The sequence below is a fragment of the Lipotes vexillifer genome, unplaced genomic scaffold (genome assembly GCF_000442215.2).
Source record: "Lipotes vexillifer unplaced genomic scaffold, Lipotes_vexillifer_v1.1 scaffold241, whole genome shotgun sequence".
Classification (NCBI taxonomy): domain Eukaryota; kingdom Metazoa; phylum Chordata; class Mammalia; order Artiodactyla; family Lipotidae; genus Lipotes; species Lipotes vexillifer.
Window position 1 is genome coordinate 5382982 of NW_006784922.1, and position 20451 is coordinate 5403432.

At 44.4% G+C, this 20451-nt stretch overlaps 1 protein-coding gene across 1 annotated transcript in view; it reads right to left on the reverse strand.

Moving 5' to 3' along the window:
• MAST4 (microtubule associated serine/threonine kinase family member 4) overlaps positions 1-17321 on the reverse strand; it is a 585627-nt gene extending 568306 nt beyond the window's left edge. Inside the window, exon 1 of the mRNA XM_007457090.1 lies at positions 16965-17321. Coding sequence (XP_007457152.1) covers positions 16965-17321 — 357 coding nt within the window. The remainder of the gene's footprint in view (positions 1-16964) is intronic.
• Positions 17322-20451: the final 3130 nt, after the last annotated feature.

Consider the following 20451-nt stretch of genomic DNA (forward strand, 5'->3'; position numbering starts at 1 on the left):
AAAGTGAGAACAAAAGAGCTTTCAAGTTAATTTTCAGTGAATCATAAAACTGAGTAACCAAAAACAAGTCTCTCCCCCAAACATTCTGTTTAACAAAGGTTTTACTACACTCTTCCAACCAAAGTGATTTGTGATGTTCTTTTTAAAATTCTGATGACCAAGCTATATATAAAAAAAGGGGATGAAAGAAACAGGAATGATTTAGAACACAGAATGACAGGCAACCTAACACACAGAAAGTGATGACTCAGAAATAATTTTTTAAAAATTTAAAACAGTATGATTGTAGCAGGTTACACAACTGTCACATTGCTACTCTGTCAGTCTAACCCTTCCCAACAGGTCTTATTCTATAATTTTAAAACCGTTGCCCTCAGCTTTTTCCAAGTAGAAATGTTTTAATTTCAAAAGCAGAAGTCTTGAAAAGTCAAAGTGATACTGACATTATAATAAAGCAAACCAAGAGGCTTCACAGCGAGGATGCCCATGTTATCTCTTGTCCTCCTAAGAGACTCTGCATCAGGGTTAGGACCTGCCATCACCACGGATTAAAGCGAGTCCTGAAAGGTCTCAGAGGCACATTTTGGACCATCCTCCTCTCCCCAAACAACAGTGAACTGTGGTGGCTTATTAGGGAAACAGTGTCTATAGAACAAAAAAAACAACTAATCCCAAAGCAATAAAGTAGTACATGAAGTAAGATTTACAACGGTAAGATTTCAACAACACATAAATAACGTACCAAAACGTAGGGGAAAGAGAAGATACTTTTTCCTTACGTGACAAGCAGTTTTCCCCTCCTCCTCCTTCGCTCTCTCGTGCTCACACATGCTCACTCAGTGTTTAAACTAAGGCTACACTGGCTTAACCTGGCAATTCAACTTAGTCTCATAAGAGCCACAAGAACAGGAAGGTCAGCATTTTCTTGGGTCTTTCTGATTTGTACTCTACTCATTTGAGATGAGTCTGAAGTTCTCCTTAAATAAAACTTTCTGAGGGTCCCTTCTCTCCAAACAAACATTTGGGACTGCCCTTTTCTGTGGAGCAACTCTCCCCATCTCTTCTTGGCTGCCTCTAAGTGAGCAGCCTCAGAGCTGCCCTGGGCTGATGATGATTTCAATTAAGCCTCAGGTGCTTTCAATTAAGCACTCCCGCTAAAACTAAGGGAGTGACAAAGCAAATTCTGTGAGTTTGAGTGTATAGGAGCTAGACACATTCCTATGGAATCAATTTATTCATAAAGAACCTCTTTGTGAAAATAATCACTTAACCTTTATACCCCAAATGGATTTCATCACAACTGCATTCTATATCAATACCTTAATGCAGTTTAACTAGCAATGATTGCCCTAAGAAGCGATTTTAAATTTGTAATTTCTGAGAATATAAGCCTCGAGGACAGTGTACAGGGACATAACATTTTAACCACGAATTTTAACCCAATTTTACTTTATTTCCCTACCACTGGTGAGGCACTGGGACCCTTCCTGCATTGCAGAACGTACATCTATCTCTGTATAAAGAAATGCCAGTTATGACACACATTAACACTAGAACCCCAAGATATGATGATATTATTTTTAAAACAAACTTGGAAAGGCACAAAATCATCAACCAGGAGGGAACTACATACCTAACTTCTCAGCTTATTAAAAAAGTAGCTGACCAAGTACTAAGGCAGAGGCCAAAAGACACACACCTGATGTGAGTTTGTGAATGTATATTCAGCTACCTGCACTAAACTGGGTGCACCTGTGAGCTTGCTGGCCACTGAAAACACCTCAAAAATACAAAGTCAAGAAAGTTAAAATTAAATTTTCGTTTTCCACACCACAGCCTATGAAATTAGTTAAGAAAAGAAAGCCAATTTGTCAGTATTTCCATCCTCCCCTCCACCTCCCCCTGCCCCCAATATCAATACAAAGCATTTGGGCTGAAAGGTTCAGTGGAAGTAAGCACCATAATCAAAAATATATGGACTGTGTCTAAGAGGAGAATTGGCGGGCTAGCAAAAGAGTAAAGGCCTAGGGTACAAATTTATAAGCTGTCTCACAGACACATGTGCCTAGTTATGAATTCAAATTACTAAATAAGCAGTGAATGCTTTTCATTAAGAGAAGTTGGAGAAGCAGCCAGAAATTTCACACAAGTTCTATACATTTAAATGTGACTTGAATGTTTGTGTACTGCTGACCACGGTCCTGAACTGACATTTCACGTTTAGGGGTTTTCTCTCCTAAGCCTGGAAACACACATGACTACTGTCCAATCCTTTCCAGGAATTCTGAACCAGGTGAGAGAGAAGGACAAAGGGAAAGAAACAAGTGCACACAAGCTGCTGGGGAAAGAGATTTCTGCTTAATCACATTTGATCTCATGCTCTACCCCACAATAATAGGACCAGATAAGAAACTGGACTAAGTATCAGAGACATAAAAGGACACAATCATCCTTGAACTAAATGATGCAAAGCTGTGTAAGTGTCAACCTAAACAGGTACATAGGGCAGAGCACCAGGCTGCTGGAAGGGAAAACGACCTGCAGTCACTGCACCAGCATTTATCTGAGTTATATCAAAAGCACTCCTAGGTTTTTGCAATTTTGCCTTAAAAAACTGAAATGTTTACATTGCCCCAAAGGGACATAACAGACTTTTTGGTGGACAATTCACATACATGAGTTCTTGCATTTTTAATAGTTCTATCACATGTCTAACGGATTTCCCCTCTGTGAAGTTGGGGTGGCCCCTGGACCACCTGCCTCCCCACCCGATGCTTATAGGAACCGAAGTTGGCTTCCAGAAAATCATCTGATTTCCTTGTTACTCCCTTCTCAGCCCCCAGATCATCATGAAGTACCTGGTCATGTCACCACAGGGGTGACATACTGTCTTCTTACTAAATCCCTGGGCACAGCTAGTAATTTGCACGTTCACAGTCTTTTAGGATATCATTTAATACATGATCACTAACAGCAGGTTCCATGAGCAAAAGAGAGATCGTGTCTACAGAAGAGTTAATGAACCATAAGGCTTTGCTATTAGTACATCGTAAGAAATGCTGTGTCCATGAATTTAAAAGTGATCACTATGTTACATATCTACCTACTCATGAATGAAAGGGCCTCCCAGAACCACCAGCAAACCATGCCAGTAGCATAATCCGTCAGGGAAGGGACGTCTAGGCTTCCGATTATTCCTGGCTATGGAGCTGATATTCTGCATCAACCAGCTTTTCCATACTCAGTCATATTAGCAAACACCATCATGGAATGCATACTACATGCCAGGAATCATGCTGGGTCCTCAATATAAAACACCTCATTAATTCTCATAACCACCCTCTGCAATAAATACTGGCACGTCCATTTTACAGATAAGGAAACAGTCTCAGTATTAATAACCTTTGCAAAGGCACACAGCCTATAAGTGGCTGAACTGGGATCACTGGTCTGTACCCTTAAGCAATACAGACCCTGACCCCAGAGTAGGGAACACTGGCTGCTGGTCTGAAGGGGTGGAGGAGGGGGGCACAAGTCCTTTCCAGGCAAAACTACAGAATGTACGACCATGCTTTAACATGGCCTGGGGCGTCTTCCATCTAAAAAGGACAATTGTCTCTTCTTAGATATACACGCGCACGCGTACCTATACACGCGCGCGCACACACACACCGCACTCAGTTTTCTCTAACACCAGGTTATGGACCCTTCTCACCGCGAGAACTTTTCTACCAGGATTCTTCCCGCAGTTTAACCATCTTCACAGCCCGCACTCTAACGTGCTTCCACACCCTTCCTTGCAGGGGCAAAATGAAAAACAGCTGGACTCATACACTGTATCCACTAAGTCTGAGGGAACAGAGGGTCAGCCTTTGTCACTGGCTCCGAAACACTGGTGAAATATAAACATTTGACATTTCCTAGAACACCTCAGACCCAGGGTGGAAAGGGTAAAAGCCTCAGCCCTTCCCTGACTCTACGTTCTTTAGGAACATCCAAACAAATAAGCCAGACTCTCATAATGCCTGTTAGCTCACAAACACCACACTTCCCACCACCAGAGGATGTCACACCACCTCCAGGCAATTTCTCCTCCTTTCACCTCAGGTCAACGTCCCCTGCAACTGACTGTGGACGTGAGATGGCTTCTTCTCAGGTCATCAGCTCCCTGATAACCTGGAACATTTCAACGAGCTACACCTGCAGTTCCCCACAGGTGGGCTCCAGGACGCCTGGCTTCCCAAAACGCCAATCCGATGGAGTCACTTCCTTGCTTCAAACCTTCGGTGGCTCCCGGTGCCTTAGAATAAAGTCCAAAAGGTGTGCATGACCCAGCCGCTGCTTCTCTCTCCAGCGTCCCCCCAGGCCATGCCCTCCTCGGCTCCACACATGTGACCCAGAGTCCTCAGCCCCCAGACCCACACCGCTCTCTCTGCTACCTGCATTACTCTTGGCCCTGCCCTTCCCCAATAACTCCTCAATGAGGCAGTTCCCACCTCCCAGGGGAGAAGAGGTGCACACTCCCTCCGAGGCTGTTCCCCATGTACCACGTTGGAAGCCAATTAATGAAAACTCATGTGGCTAGCGACTATGGCTAGGGACTATCTCCCCCACTACACTAGATGCTTTGTGAGGTCAAAACTATCTCTGTCTTGTCCACCCTCGTGTTTTCAGGGCCAAAGGTGATGCTTCCCGAGAGTCAATATACATTGGCTGACTGACGTTCTAAACCTGTGGCTCTTATTGAAGCAGGGAGTCAAAAGCAGACTCAATAATAAACATGCCAAGATTTACACACTACTCTTCTTTTCAAATTATGTAGCTGCTATGATTCATAAAACACCAATTCAGTGAAAAGTTTTACTGAACTCATGGTTGCTCTTCGCTATTTATTCTCTTCACCAGTAAAGGCTAGACATTCATCTACACATCTATGCGTAACATTAAGAGCAGTCTTCAAAGTCACATCATTAATAGAACAGTTAAAAGACATCCCCACAAAAAAAGAACTACAATCCTGCAGCATGTGGAATGAAAACCACATTCACAGAAACATAGACAAGATAAAAAGGGAGAGGGCTATGCACCAGATAAAGCAACAAGATAAACACCCCCCCCCAAAAAACTAAATGAAGTGGAGATAGGCAACCTTCCAGAAAAAGAATTCAGAATAATGATAGTGAAGATGATCCAGGACACTGGAAAAAGAATGGAGGCAAAGATCGAGAAGATGCAAGAAATGCATAACAAAGACCTAGAAGAATTAAAGAACAAACAAACAGAGATGAACAATACAATAACTGAAATGAAAACTACACTAGAAGAAATCAATAGCAGAATAACTGAGGCAGAAGAACGGATAAGTGACCTGGAAGAGAGAATGGTGGAATTCACTGCTGCAGAACAAAATAAAGAAAAAAGAATGAAAAGAAATGAAGACAGCCTAAGAGACCTCTGGGATAACGTGAAACACAAAAACATTCGCATTATAGGGGTCCCAGAAGGAGAAGAGAGAAAGAAAGGACCCGAGAAAATATTTGAAGAGATTATAGTCGAAAATTCCCTAACATGGGAAAGGAAATAGCCACCCAAGTCCAGGAAGTGCAGAGAGTCCCATACAGGATAAACCCAAGGAGAAACACGCCGAGACACATAGTAATCAAACTGGCAAAAATTAAAGACAAAGAAAAATTACTGAAAGCAGCAAGGGAAAAATGAAAAATAACACACAAAGGAACTCCCATAAGGTTAACAGCTAATTTCTCAGCAGAAACTGTACAAGCCAGAAGGGAATGTCATGATATACTTAAACTGATGGAAGAGAAGAACCTACAACCAAGATTACTCTACCCAGCAAGGATCTCATTCAGATTCAATGGAGAAATCAAAAGCTTTACAGACAAGCAAAAGCTAAGAGAATTCAGCACCATCAAACCAGCTCTACAACAAATGCTAAAGGAACTTCTCTAAGTGGGAGACACAAGAGAAGAAAAGAACCTACAAAAACAAACCCAAAACAATTAAGAAACTGGTCATAGGAACATACAAATCAATAATTACCTTAAACGTGAATGGATTAAATGCTCCAACCAAAAGACACAGGCTTGCTGAATGGATACAAAAACAAGACCCATATATAGGCTGTCTACAACAGACCCACTTTAGACCTAGAGACACATACAGACTGAAAGTGAGGGGGTGGAAAAAGATATTCCATGCAAATGGAAATCAAAAGAAAGCTGGAGTAGCAATACTCATATCAGATAAAATAGACTTTAAAGACTATTATAGGAGACAAGGAAGGACACTACATAATGATCAAGGGATCAATCCAAGAAGAAGATATAACAATTATAAATATATATGCACCCAACATAGGAGCACCTCAATACATAAGGCAACTGCTAACAGCTATAAAGGAGGAAACCAACAGTAACACAATAATAGTGGGGGGGGAAAGATCTGTAAAAAATACAAACACATGGAGGCTAAACAATACCCTACTTAATAATGAAGTGACCACTGAAGACATCAAAGAGGAAATCAAAAAATACCTAGAAACAAATGACAATGGAGACATGACGATCCAAAACCTATGGGATGCAGCAAAAGCAGTTCTAAGAGAGAAGTTTATAGCAATACAATCCTACCTTAAGAAACAGGAGAAATCTCGAATAAACAACCTAAACTTGCACCTAAAGCAATTAGAGAAAGAAGAACAAAAAAAGCCCAAAATTAGCAGAAGGAAAGTAATCATAAAGATCAGATCAGAAATAAATGAAAATGAAGGAAACGATAGCAAAGATCAATAAAACTAAAAGCTGGTTCTTTGAGAAGATAAACAAAATTGATAAACCGTTAGCCAGACTCATCAAGAAAAAGAGGGAGAGGACTCAAATCAATAAAATTAGAAAGGAAAAAGGAGAAGTTACAACAGACACTGCAGAAATACAATGCATCCTTAGAGACTACTACAAGCAACTCTATGCCAATAAAATTGACAACCTGGAAGAAATGGACAAATTCTTAGAAAGGTATAACCTTCCAAGACTGAACCAGGAAGAAATAGAATATATGAACAGAACACTCAAAAGTAATGAAATTGAAACTGTGATGAAAAATCTAACAACAAAAAAAGTCTAGGACCAGATGGCTTTAGAGGTGAATTCTATCAAACATTTAGAGAAGAGCTAACACCCATCCTTCTCAAACTCTTCCAAGAAATTGTGGAGGAAGGAACACTCCCAAACTCATTCTATGAGGCCACCACCACCCTGATACCAAAACCAGACAAAGACACTACAAAAAAGAAAATTACAGACCAATATCACTGATGAATATAGATGCAAAAATCCTCAACAAAATACTAGCAAACAGAATCCAACAACACATTAAGAGGATCACACACCATGATCAAGTGGGATTTAACCCAGGGATGCAAGGATTCTTCAATATACACAAATCAATCAATGTGATATACCATATTAACAAATTAGAAAAATAAAAACCATATGATCATCTCAATAAATGCAGAAAAAACTTTTGACAAAATTCAACACCTATTTATGATAAAAACTCTCCAGAAAGTGGGCATAGAGGGAACCTACCTCAACATAATAAAGGCCATATATGACAAGAAGACCCCGAATAGCCAAAGCAGTCTTGAGGGAAAAAAGCGGAGCTGGAGGAATCAGGCTCCCTGACTTCAGACTATACTACAAAGCTACAGTAATCAAGACAACATGGTACTGGCACAAAAACAGAAATATAGATCAATGGAACAAGATAGAAAGGCCAGAGATAAACCCACACACCTATGGTCAACTAACCTATGACAAAGGAGGCAAAGATATACAATGGAGAAAAGACAGTCTCTTCAATAAGTGTGCTGGGAAAACTGGACAGCTAGCTACATGTAAAAGAATGAAATTAGAACACTCCCTAACACCATACACAAAAATAAACTCAAAATGGATTAGAGACCTAAATGTAAGACCAGACACTATAAAACTCCTAGAGGAAAACATAGGAAGAACACTCTTTGACATAAATCACAGCAAGATCCTTTTTGATCCACCTCCTAGAGTAATGGAAATTAAAAACAAAAATAAACAAATGGACCTAATGAAACTTAAAAGCCTTTGTACAGCAAAGGAAACCATAAACAGGATGAAAAGACAACCCTCAGAATGGCAGAAAATATTTGCAAACGAATCAACGGACAAAGGATTAATCTCCAAAATATATAAACAGCTCATGCAGCTCAATATTAAAAAAACAAACAACCCAATCCAAAAATGGGCAGAAGACCTAAATAGACTTTTCTCCAAAGAAGACATACAGATGGCCAAGAAGCACATGAAAAGCTGCTCAACAGCACTAATTATTAGAGAAATGCAAATTAAAACCACAGTGATGTATCACCTCACACCAGTTAGAATGGCCATCATCAGAAAATCTACAAACAACAAATGCTGGAGAGGGTGTGGAGAAAAGGGAACCCTCTTGCACTGTTGGTGGGAATGTAAATTGATACAGCCACTATGGAGAACAGTATGGAGGCTCCTTAAAAAACTAAAAATAGAATTACCATATAATCCAGCAATCCCACTACTGAACATATACCCAGAGAAAGCCATAATTCAAAAAGATACATGCACCCCAATGTTCACTGCAGCACTATTTACAATAGCCAGGTCATGGAAGCAACCTAAATGCCCATCAACAGACGAATGGATAAAGAAGATGTGGTATATATATACAATGGAATTTTACTCAGCCATAAAAAGGAACAAAATTGGGTCATTTGTTGAGACGTGGATGGATCTAGAGACTGTCATACAGAGTGAAGTAAGTCAGAAAGAGAAAAACAAATATCGTATACTAGCACATGTATGTGGCACCTAGAAAAATGGTACAGATGAACCGGTCTGCAGGGCAGAAATTGAGACACAGATGTAGAGAACAAACGTATGGTCACCAAGGGGGGAAAACCGCGGTGGGGTGGTGGTGGTGGTGTGATGAATTGGACGATTGTTATTGACATGTATACACTATGTGGATAAAATGGATGACTAGGGCTTCCCTGGTGGCGCAGTGGTTGAGTCCGCCTGCCGATGCAGGGGACACAGGTTCGTGCCCCGGTCCAGGAAGATCCCGCATGCCGCGGAGCGGCTGGGCCCGTGAGCCATGGCCGCTGAGCCTGCGCGTCCGGAGCCTGTGCTCCGCAGTTAGAGGCCCGCTAGTCCAGTTGTCCATCTGGTCAACTCCCACAAGGCGTCTTCCATTTTCTTCCTTTTTTCCTTGTTTTGGCCTCTTCTGCTGGACAGGTTTCTCATCCACACCTTATGATTTCTACCAAGTACCCCTGAGTCCACCTGGCACCTTTGTTTCTTACTGAACCCCTGCTGGTTACAACAGATTCCCACCGGGTATGCCGTGATTCTCACTACCTTTCAATCTGCTGTGCATACTTAAGTCATGGGCTGACCTGTGTTCCCCCCAAATTCGTATGTTGAAGTCCTAACCCCCAGTACCTCAGAATTTCAAGATAAGCTCTTTAAAGAGGTAATTAAGTTAAATGAGGTCATCAGGGTGGACTCTAATTCAATATAACTGGTGTCCTTAGAAGAAGAGATAATTTGGACACAGGAAAGTACAGAGGGAAGACCACATGAAGACACAGGGAGATGACAGCCATCTGCAAGCCAAGGAGAGAGGCCACAGAAGAAACCAACCCTGCCAATATCTTGATCTTGAACTTCTGGCCTCCAGAACTGTGAGAAAATAAACTTCTGTTGTTTAAGCCACCCAGTCTGTGGTACTTTGTTATGGCAGCCCTAACAAGCTAATATAATCCCCCACCAGGAAATGCCTGGAGCCTTCATGGTGACTTAGCCAGGTACCAGTGGATGTCAGACACAAGAGCTTGTGACTCCTGTTGAGATTTTGCTTTATCGGATGAGGCCCAAAGCCTCCCAACCCAGCGTCAGCCTACTGCTCCAGGCTCATCTCCCCACACTCCCCCAATGGCCTGTGCTCTAGTCATATTGGAGTCATTTTTTCTAGAAACTACTGTGACTTTTAGTTAGAACAGGGGCTGGGATCACCCAGGGGAACCTGGGATCACAGTGATCCTATTTGGTGGGAGTGGGAGCCATGGAGGAGACAGAGCTGCTGCTGGGGGTGTCACTAGAGGCTGAGAAAGGAGGGAAGAAAGGCCCTGGCTGCTCCCTTCCTCCCACCTTGGTCTCTGCCAAGTGCATCCTGTTGGCCGAGCCCAACTGGAAACCACAGGGGTCTAGGAAACAGTCTGCAGGGGGCAGCCCCCTGCCATAGAGAGTGGAGCAGGAAAAGGGCGAGGAATGGACCTTGGGGCAACCAGGCTCAGGACTGGCGTTCCTTTCACACCTTTGTATTCATTTCCTGTGGCTGCTGCAATGAATTACAGTCATCTCTCTGTATCTGCTACCCACAACCAACCCTGGATAGAAAATCTTCAGAAAAAAAATAAATTCTGGAAAGTACCAAAAAGCAAAAGTTGAATTTGCTGTGCCTGGATGACTATTCACATAGTATTTACATTGTATTTTTAACTATTTACATAGAATTTACAATGTATTCGGTATTATAAGTAATCTAGGGATGATTTAAAATACGTGGGAGGATGTGAGTAGGTTACATGCAAATACTAAACCAGTTTATATAAGGGACTTGAGCATTCGTAGATTTTGGTATCCATGGTGGGAGGGGGAGGTGTTCCCCAGAACCAGTTCCCATGGATACTGAGGGACTGTACCACAACTTGGTGGCCTAAAACAAGAGAAGTTTATTCTCTGACAGTTCGGGGGCCAGAAGTTCAAAATGAAAGTGTCAGCCGGCCTACACTCCCTTCAGAGGCTCTCAGAGAGAGTCCTTCCTTGCCTCTTCCAGGTTCTGGTGGCTCCAGGTGTTCCTTGGTTGTGGCTGCATAACTCCAGTCTCTGCTTCTGTCTTCACATGGCCTTCTCCTCTTCCCTCTGTGTGGCTGTCCTCTGTGTGACACTTGTCATGGGATTTAGGGCCCACCCAGATCACCCAGGAGGATCTCATCTGGAGATCCTTAACGCAGTTACATCTTCTCCAAATCAGCCCACATTCACAGGTTCCGGGTGTATTGATACTTTGGGGGAGGCACTATTCAACACACTGCAATCTCTTTTTGCTGAAGCTATTTCCCCAACCCTTCTCTATCTAGAAAAATCCTTCAAGTCCCCACTCCAGTATCACTTTCGTAGCCCACACGAGTATGAAACCTTGCCTGAACTGCACTATCAGACTCACTCACAGCCCTCCTGGGTCTATAGTTCTTTGTTCACATGCGCAGCATTTATCACCTTGGTAGTCTGGTCCATTAGACCGTGAGCTCCTCAAGGACAGAGCAGGGCCTGTGTCCTTTGCTGCAAAGGCCAACTTCACCTTTCAGCTTCTCTCTTCCATGAAGACCTTCCATCTGGGTCTTTTCAGTTCTCTTTTCCTATTTTTGGATCAAAACATCGTTCCTTACTCCTGTGTGGCTCTGCCCACCATCTGTGCACACCTTTGAGCACCTCATACATCTGGAACTTGCCCCTCAGTTTGCCTAAACCCCCTCTTCCCTGACTTACGTCACACAGGCTTCCTAGCACAATCCTTGCTCAAGAAGTGCTGCTGTTGAAAAAGTCATGTTAGAACCAAATAGGGCCAGGACTAGAGGTGGGAAAGAAACATTTCATCATCATAGGGTTTCTGGTAGAAGAATTTGATCTGGAATTTGGATTAAAGACCGGGTCTAGTCCCTAAAAACTCATTTAAAACTAACAGGTAGGTGCAGGTGCTTTTTCCTAGTGAGTGATTTTGCATTTTCTTCTAAGTGTTTTAAAAGCCTCTTAAAGTTCTGTAGAAAAAATCCTTGATTACCTGGAATAGTTGGGAAATGGGAAGCTTTGTTCTTTTAATCTGTCATACGCCAAACCCCGTTAAGTTGTAATTCTTGATACTATTTTGCCTAAACTATGTCTCTCTTTTGTGTTAGTAGGTGAAAGGCAGCAAACGGGATGCTCACTTTGTCCTCCTAGGATTGAGGACTAGAGATGTAGGTTTGGGAATCAAGCTGAGGAATCTGGAGCATAACCTTTATAAATCCCCACTTATCTACTTGTTTTCTGAGAATTTTATATTTTTCTCCAAAAGTAGAGGGCAGAAAATAATCAATTAAATGAAGGTTTCTTTTGTTGACTTCGGATTAGTTTTCACTTTCCTTCTGAAGTGCTAAGAATATTTTCTTAGCAGTAATCGAGAATATTATAAATGTTGCCATAGTGAGATGTTTGGGCCACATTTCCAGGTTTCCTCCTGCTTGAGCAGGTGTGGCTATGCATACGTGTGATATGTGTGTGTGTGTAACTGAGTGTGGGTGCAACTGAGTTAGCCTGAGGAGGATAAATCTCCAAGGGAGTGAATGAGAAAAGCAGTGGGTTAGACATCAGAAACCTCTGTATTTTATCCTTCTCTTGACTACTTACCAGAGCTAGGACCTTCATCAAATAACACTGCGATACTATATCTATTTTTTCATCTAAAACTGAGAATAATTCTCATCTCTACCTGCCTTATAGGATTGTTACGGGGATACAGTCAGATGTTTTGAAAATGCTTAATAAATAAAATACTGCCCTGACTTCCCATGGCATTTCCATGACACCAGGCTTTGTGAAGAAGCCGTGAGTGTTTTTGTAAAGGGCCACTCTTGTTAATTGGCACTGTTGCTGTTGTATTGTCCAACTCTGATTCTTCTTTTTATCACGTCTGAGTCTGTGCATGGGGGCTCATCACAGGCCAACCAGGGCCACGTTTCCAGCCTCGATCATCCTCTTCTCTTGCCTTTTCTTTCTACAGCCGGTCATGCCTCACCAGCCCGCCACATCCCGGTACACGGCCATTTGTTATGTTCCAGCGAGAAGCTAGACTCTGCTTTTTTACCCAACATAAAACCTTGATGCCTCCCTTGTGTCAAAAAAAAAAAAAAAAAAAAAAAAAATTAGACGCTTTGTATTGAGTTGAAAATCCTTTTAGCTAATAAGCCTTTTTTCTGCCGTTCTAAGAATCCCTGAAAGTTTCAAGTTCTAACACACACAGTAAAAAGCAGAGTAAATACACAAGTCCTGCAGAGGCATTGTGAGTGGATCCTCACTGATTTGACTTTCTTCAAAATTTACCTGGAATAAGCCTTTTTTCTGCCGTTCTAAGAATCCCTGAAAGTTTCAAGTTCTAACACACACAGTAAAAAGCAGAGTAAATACACAAGTCCTGCAGAGGCATTGTGAGTGGATCCTCACTGATTTGACTTTCTTCAAAATTTACCTGGAAAAACTGCTCATAATATTTTCACTGTGATTCAGGCTTTTTTGATAAGAGATCTAGAGGTTTAAGCATAATTCACAACAGACAAAACAATACACACATGGTCACCCTTCAGTCAAATATGCAACCGTTTTCAAAGATATATTTTTCTTCTTTCATTCAACATATATGTACTGAGCCCCTACTAATATATTAGAAGAACTGTGCTAAACACACAAAGACAAAATTCCTGCCCTTATGAGTTCATCGACACACAGCAAACGGCACTGAGTACTTTATGAGAGTTATCAGAAGGTGCTTTGAGAAGGGACAGGGCAGAGCACCTAAGAGCAAATCTCAGAAATGTTAGAGGGACACTCCTCCAAGCCAGATCATCATGACTATCCAAAACACAGTCCATTACCCTCAACTTGCAGAGACCCCCAAATCCACAGGCTTATCAGGGGTTAAGTGAGATGCACTTTATTTAAACAAAAAACCATGCACTACCTCTCTCGTGTGTTTGATTATTAAGTACATAAAAACTACAATCATTGCCATGGTAAAGTATTGTTTTTAAGACACCAAAAGCTTAAAGGGCTGATTTAAGTCTATGAGACTTTGTAAGTTTACACAAATATTGACGGTAAGATAAAATATGAAATAGGTCAAACACTGTTGACATTAATAGTATATGCAAGCAGCTTCAACAAGGGTGCCCAAAAAATTAGCACTGCAATAACACACTAGGAAATTGAATTTTGCTGCTTTTTAAAAATTGATGCAGTAACTTACTGAAAAAAAAAAATTGGAAGACAATGAGTCTCCCAAGCCAGACCTAACAATTTTTAAATCTAAATGAACCTCCTTCCATTTTATGGGTTTCCCTTAAGCCTTTTAATAAGGCTTTCTACTCGGTGCCTTGTTTCCGTATAACTAACACTATGCTAACAGTGCCTTCCCATAATGCAACCTGATGCAGATAAAAACTGTTTCCCAGCTAATACTAGAAAAGTGGTAATAAACAGTATAGACAAGGCCTCAGGTTCTCTGAAAGTAGGGAGCAGATTAATTATGCATAAATAAAATAAGCCAGCCCAAACTTGTACCTCCTTTCACAACATTTTTAATCACAAATGAACTTGAAAAATTAATATTTACTTAGCACTCCATGCTACTTGTTAGATGCTATACTAGGATTTAACCAGGTGGCATGTATAAAATGCCTAATGACCCTATTGCTATTATTCCCATTTAAGAGGGGAAAAATCAGGCCTTACATCAGCTGAGTGGCCCACATCTCACATCTAGTTAAGGTGGCAGAGGCGGGAATCAAACCCAGGTCTTTCCACCAAACTGAGAGTGTGTAACCCAGTGTTCCTCACTGAACCTGCTAGAATGGTATTTATAGTGGTGCCCGTTTTCTGAGGAGAGGAGGGAGAGCGTTCATTAGGTTCTCAAAGAGACCCAAAACACCCTTTCAAAGGCTAAGAACCCCTGTACCATACTGGCACCAGTGTAAGAGCCAGAAAATGTGCACTGGGCTTCAACCCCTCTCACCAAGACTATAACTTCTCTACTCCACAGTTTTAGTTTCTCTTTAAAATTCTCAGAGCAAGTCAAGACTTCCACTCCTGGACAATTTCCAGCATCCCCTGCCACAGGTTAAGTTACACAATAAATTGCAATACTGTATCACTTTACATCCAATTCTGAGATTTCACAAATACTGACCAATGTTATTTAGTCATCCCACTTTCCAATATGTGTTTCAATCAACCATTCCTCACTGCAGTGCCTGTGAAATAAGCTATCTCTACATCCACTTCCAAGAAAATAAAACACTGTCACCCTGAGGCCAGGCAATAAATCAGCTACAGGATTGGGATCAAAAGTGAGAAGTTCCTGACTTCCCCCACCTGGGATCTGCAAGACCATGTTATGTATCATGCAGTACCCTCCTAGCTACGCAGAAAACATAGGGCAACTAACTCTACCATCTTCTCTACCGATGGCAACACTGTATTAGAATCTAGTGGTAAATCATTACGTTGGGTCATACCCCCTACTGCCCAGTGACCAGTGTGCTCATCTCGGTAAGTACACCAGCACATGCCTGGCATCTTTCAGAGGGAGATGCAACCACTGAGAACACTGGTTTAGTCTGGGGGTTTGGTCAGGTAACTCTGTGGTGGGTGTGATGCTCAGCTTAACTCCTGGCACCCTGTCCCTAGGATCAACCTGCACTTTGGATCCATCCTAAATTCCTGATCAGAGGAGTGTTCGTGTGGAAATAAACTCTACCTTGAAGTTCACTGGTCATACCCCTCATTTTACAGATTATTAAACTGACCTCAGAGGAATCAGCTCATCCAAGATCTCACAATTCAGAAGCAGAGACAGTTCTAGAAAGCAAATCTCCAGGCACCTGTCCAGGATCCTCGCGTTCCTCTGGGCACTGGGGAATGGGTTCTGGTTACTGCCAGAGGTTTGGCCCACCACTAGGGTTTGCTCCATCTCTGCCAGGCTAGACCTTGACTCCCCTCACTTTCCGCGAGATCCAGTCTATGCCTCCAGGCTGGGGTCCCAGGGGGCTACTGTCAGAGCACTGGCCTCAGCTTGCATCTTCTGATGGACAGAGACAATTACTTACTAAAACTAACCCCATCAGAGAGGAAGAAAATACCACACTGGCACTGAGGAATTAACTTCACAAGGAGGCTCTGTTAGGGTGATGTTTTATTTATGGCCTTTCCCTGATCAAGATGACTTCCCCTCAAGAAATGTCCAAAGCAACCAATCAAAGACACCAAGAACCTTATGCTTCCTTAACTGTCCTCCAAAAGCAGAAAAAAGCCAGAGAAAACAGGCGAGAGGACACCAAGTCATAGTTTCAATGTGTCAGGACGCGACCCACAAGTTTTGCACGAATATTCTTCCAAGAAACCAGGATGGACGCAGTCCCCCGAAGAAGGGGGCACGTTCCCCATTCAGTCTGGCGACCAGCACGCATCTGGACACCACGGAAGAAGACCAAATCGGAGTACAGAAGCGCAAGTCAGCGCCGCCGGCCGAGGGCCGGAGGACCAGCCAAAACCACCCGCGGGGGACCCCGCGGCCAATGCAACCGAAACTCCGCCGCGCAACTTCGCGGGTACCGCTGCCAGCCGTCCCACAACTCCCACACACCCACTCTCCTCTCACGCCCGTCCCTTCACCACACTCCCCCCTCTTCCTCAGCGCTACGGTTGGAAGCAACGCCCACTTCGGAGAACGAGGTCTCAGTTGTGGGGACAAGCCAGGCGTCCAGCTCACGTCCATTCACAGACCCAAAGGAGCAGATCCTGACCGACGGAGTTTGCTGCTTTGACACTGGAGAAGCACACTATCAGGCAGCACATGTACACGCACGCACACGCGCGCGCGCACACACACACACAGGTAACAGCCATGGGGAAACCGGTGACCCACAGGGAAGCTCCTGTCATTACCCAGGGCTCGGGGCACAGCATCTGGGGTCCCTCCCCCTCTCCAGGCCCCAGCACGCGCTGCCCACCACCCGCGTGCGGGATGGAGAGCTGGGGTCGCCTGGCAGCCTGGCCCACCTCCTCATCCTGCTCTTCCTGGGACGCGCTGCTGCCCCGGGGCGCGGGGGTCGCGGCTCCTCCGGGCAGCGGCGGCTGCGGCGGCGGCGCGGGGACTCCACGCTCGGGCACCAAGTGCGCTGGAGCCCACGCGGCGGGAGGCCGAGCGCCGCCCGGCGGCGGCGGCGGCGGCGGCGGGTGCTCGCGAGAGAAGCTGGGCTCCCCTTCCTCCGACAGAGTTTCTGAGCCCGATGAGGACTCGGCAGAGGAAGCTCCCGGCGAGGACGCGGCAGCCGCCGCAGGGGCGGGAGTCCGGGCACTGTGGCCGCTGCAGCCGCGGAGCACTGGCTCCAGCACCTCCGAAACTTTCTCCCCCATTTCCCTCTCGGGCCCAAAGTGCGGCCCGAGGGCCGGCGAGGGCGCGGCACGCACTCAGCGCCTCCGGGGAAAGCCTCGAACTGCTGGGCTCCTGCTCGCTCTCGCTGCCGCTCCCGGGCTGCAGAGAGCTCCGCCGGCAACTACATGGCCGCGGCCGGGCCGCCGGAGCCTGCAGCCAAGTTAGCAGCCGCCCGCACCCGGCGGCCGACTGGGGCTCCCGCGCGCGGGGACATGCCAGCGCGGGTCCGCACTCTGCGCAGCGCCCGAGCCGCCGGGACTGCGGCTTCTCCAGCAAAACCTACCCCTCCGGGGCCGAGCGGGGCCAGCGAAAGAGACGGGCAGCCGGGAGAACCAATGGCAGAGCAGGCACGCCGGTGGGCGGAGGCTACGGCGCCCCAGGCGCACCTGCGTCAGGTAGGGGAGGCGGGGCCGAGGCGCCGGCTGCAGGGTCGGGGTCCTGGGGACCGGAACGAGGCACCTGCCCTGGGAGGGTGGGAATGGAGCCGGGAATCGGAGCCTAAGCCTGGTACTCTGAATTTAGCCAAGAAGTGGCTGGCGGTCCTGGAAACGCCAGGGGAAGATGGCCGAGAGGGCAGTGAGACCTTGGACGAGAACTGGACTTCGTTTCCAAAAAGTGGAATCCAGGAAACTGACCAGAAGGAGAAGTAGCTGGGCTTTAAGGGTAAAAGGAAACACACACACACAGTCACACACATGCACGCACACCCCAGCGTGCTGGAGGAGAAAGGGGAAAACTTCATGGTACAGTGAGTGCATCCAAACCGAGCTGATCTCCGATCCCGGATTCTCCACATAAGCTCCCTGGGCGTCAGTGTTCTCAACTGGAAATGGAGACAGTCATATCTGTCTTGTCTCCCTATGAGCAGAATGAGAACAAATATATTTAAAGCTTCAGCAGACTGCTTGGCTTAGACACATGGAGAGTTTTCAAAAGACTATTTTCTGTCTTTATTTCTGTTTGTAAATCAAAAAGTTAAGTCAAAGACATGTACCTTTTGAAAGGGAGGAAAATGACAAATTATGCCCCTGTATTTAATTAGGACCAAGAATATGCCCAGCACTGTGCCAGATACTAGACAAAACTGAATTAGAGAGGGCTGCTGGCCCACTATTGCCTGTCTTTCCACATCAGCTAAGCAGAGGATGAAAAGAGATCACATTTCCACTTTACTTTCTCCTAGCCCTGGCTTGTAAACCAACAAGATGCAGGACTGGTTGCTTCATTTTCCTTACCTCTAAGAACTAGGAGAAAGAAATTTCACTAAGGGCACCGATAGAATCACCTTAAGGCCCTCTCTGGGTGGCCTTCACCGTGACGGGGTGACTTGAATATCTCAGAAGCCAGCAGTCAGCTCAGCAGTGGGAAATAAATGATTCCTCACTTGCCTTCAGCTCCAGTCCTACTGTGAGCTCTGGCACTGCGACCTGGGATCTAAATTCAACCAGATTCAATTCCACAGACGTTGACTGAGATGTGTGCCTGGTGCTTGCAGAGGATACAAAGATGAATAAGTCAGGTCCCCTGCCCTGGAGGAGCCTATGGTCAAGCAAGAGATTGATGCTGCATAATATAGTTCCATCATTAATTTTCAAAAGCTATGGTAGTGCTACACTAACAATGTGCCATAGGAGAAGAGGAAAGAGTCAAAGGAAAACAATTAGGTCCTCAAACTCAGGAGTCCTCAAGAATCTTAGATTTCTCCTTGTCAGAACAGCCTTGCCAAAGGTCCTTAAGAAGTGGAGGACCTGAGTTGAAAGCCCCTTCAGCTAATGAGTCCTTTTATGCTATCACCATATCTACATATAAGTGATACATCATACAAAGTGCTTCATCATATTAGACAGAAAGCTTTGTCCTGATCAGTTTCCCTCCCCAAGATGAGGGGGAAGGAAATATAATGTAACCCGATTGCCATAGACAGCCATACTGCAAAACAGCTCTGGCTGTCAGGCTTCCATTGTGACACTTCAGAATTATCTGAGGGGCTGTGAAGACCTGCTGAGGCAAAAGAACAGTTCTAGTAAACTGACTAGTTATGAGAGCAAGGCTATAGAGAGAGCACAGTGGAGCAGTCTGAATCCGATCTTGGGCTGCACAATTGCTTTTCTAGTCAGGAGTATTGGTCTTTATCTGAGCCCCTATGTGGTTGATTCACCACAGCTGAAGTAAAATGATGACTTAAGCAAGCCATTCACATGAAAGAGGAGTGATACTTTTCAGAACCTCAGAAAAGAAGCAAGACATGATCTGAATTGCTAACAGGAAGAATGATAATAGCTATTATTGCTTCCTCCATAAGCATCTATGGGTATTTTCATTTAATCCTGGCAACAGCCTTATGAGATAGAGTCTATTAGCCCCACTTTATAGATTAAGAAACTGAGGATCTGCAAGGTCAAATAACTTGCCAAAGGTCACACAGCAAGTGAGTGCTAGAACTGTGACTTGAACACAGCAGTCTGGTCTGAGGCACTTTCTTAAACATTCCAATATATTGCCACTCAGAACAGACAACTTTTTCAAGTACATATACATATTAGACTACAAATATCCATAGGGAAGGGACTTTGTTGTTTTGATTTAATATGTAAAAGGATATAAAAGGATACTTGCAGAACTGATATTTTTCCCCACAAACATTTATAAGGCACTTAGTGTATGCCAGGCAAGGTTTTAAACACTTGACAAATACTAATTTTCTTAATGCCATATCAACCCTATAAGGTAGCCACCATTATTATTCTCATATTACATATGCGAAATGTGTGAAATGGCACAGAGAAGTCAGGTAATTTTCCTAAAGTCACACAGCTAGCAAGTGATGGTTGAGCAATTTGGCCCCAGCATTCATGCTCTTAACCCCTACAGATCAAAGTCAAGTAATAGATCAGTATTTCCTGAACTTTTTAAACCTCAACCTCAAATAAGAGATATATTTTAGGGGCTTCCCTCGTGGGGCAGTGGTTGAGAGTCCGCCTGCCGATGGAGGGGAAGGACGCGGCAGCCGCCGCAGGGGCGGGAGTCCGGGCACTGTGGCCGCTGCAGCCGCGGAGCACTGGCTCCAGCACCTCCGAAACTTTCTCCCCCATTTCCCTCTCGGGCCCAAAG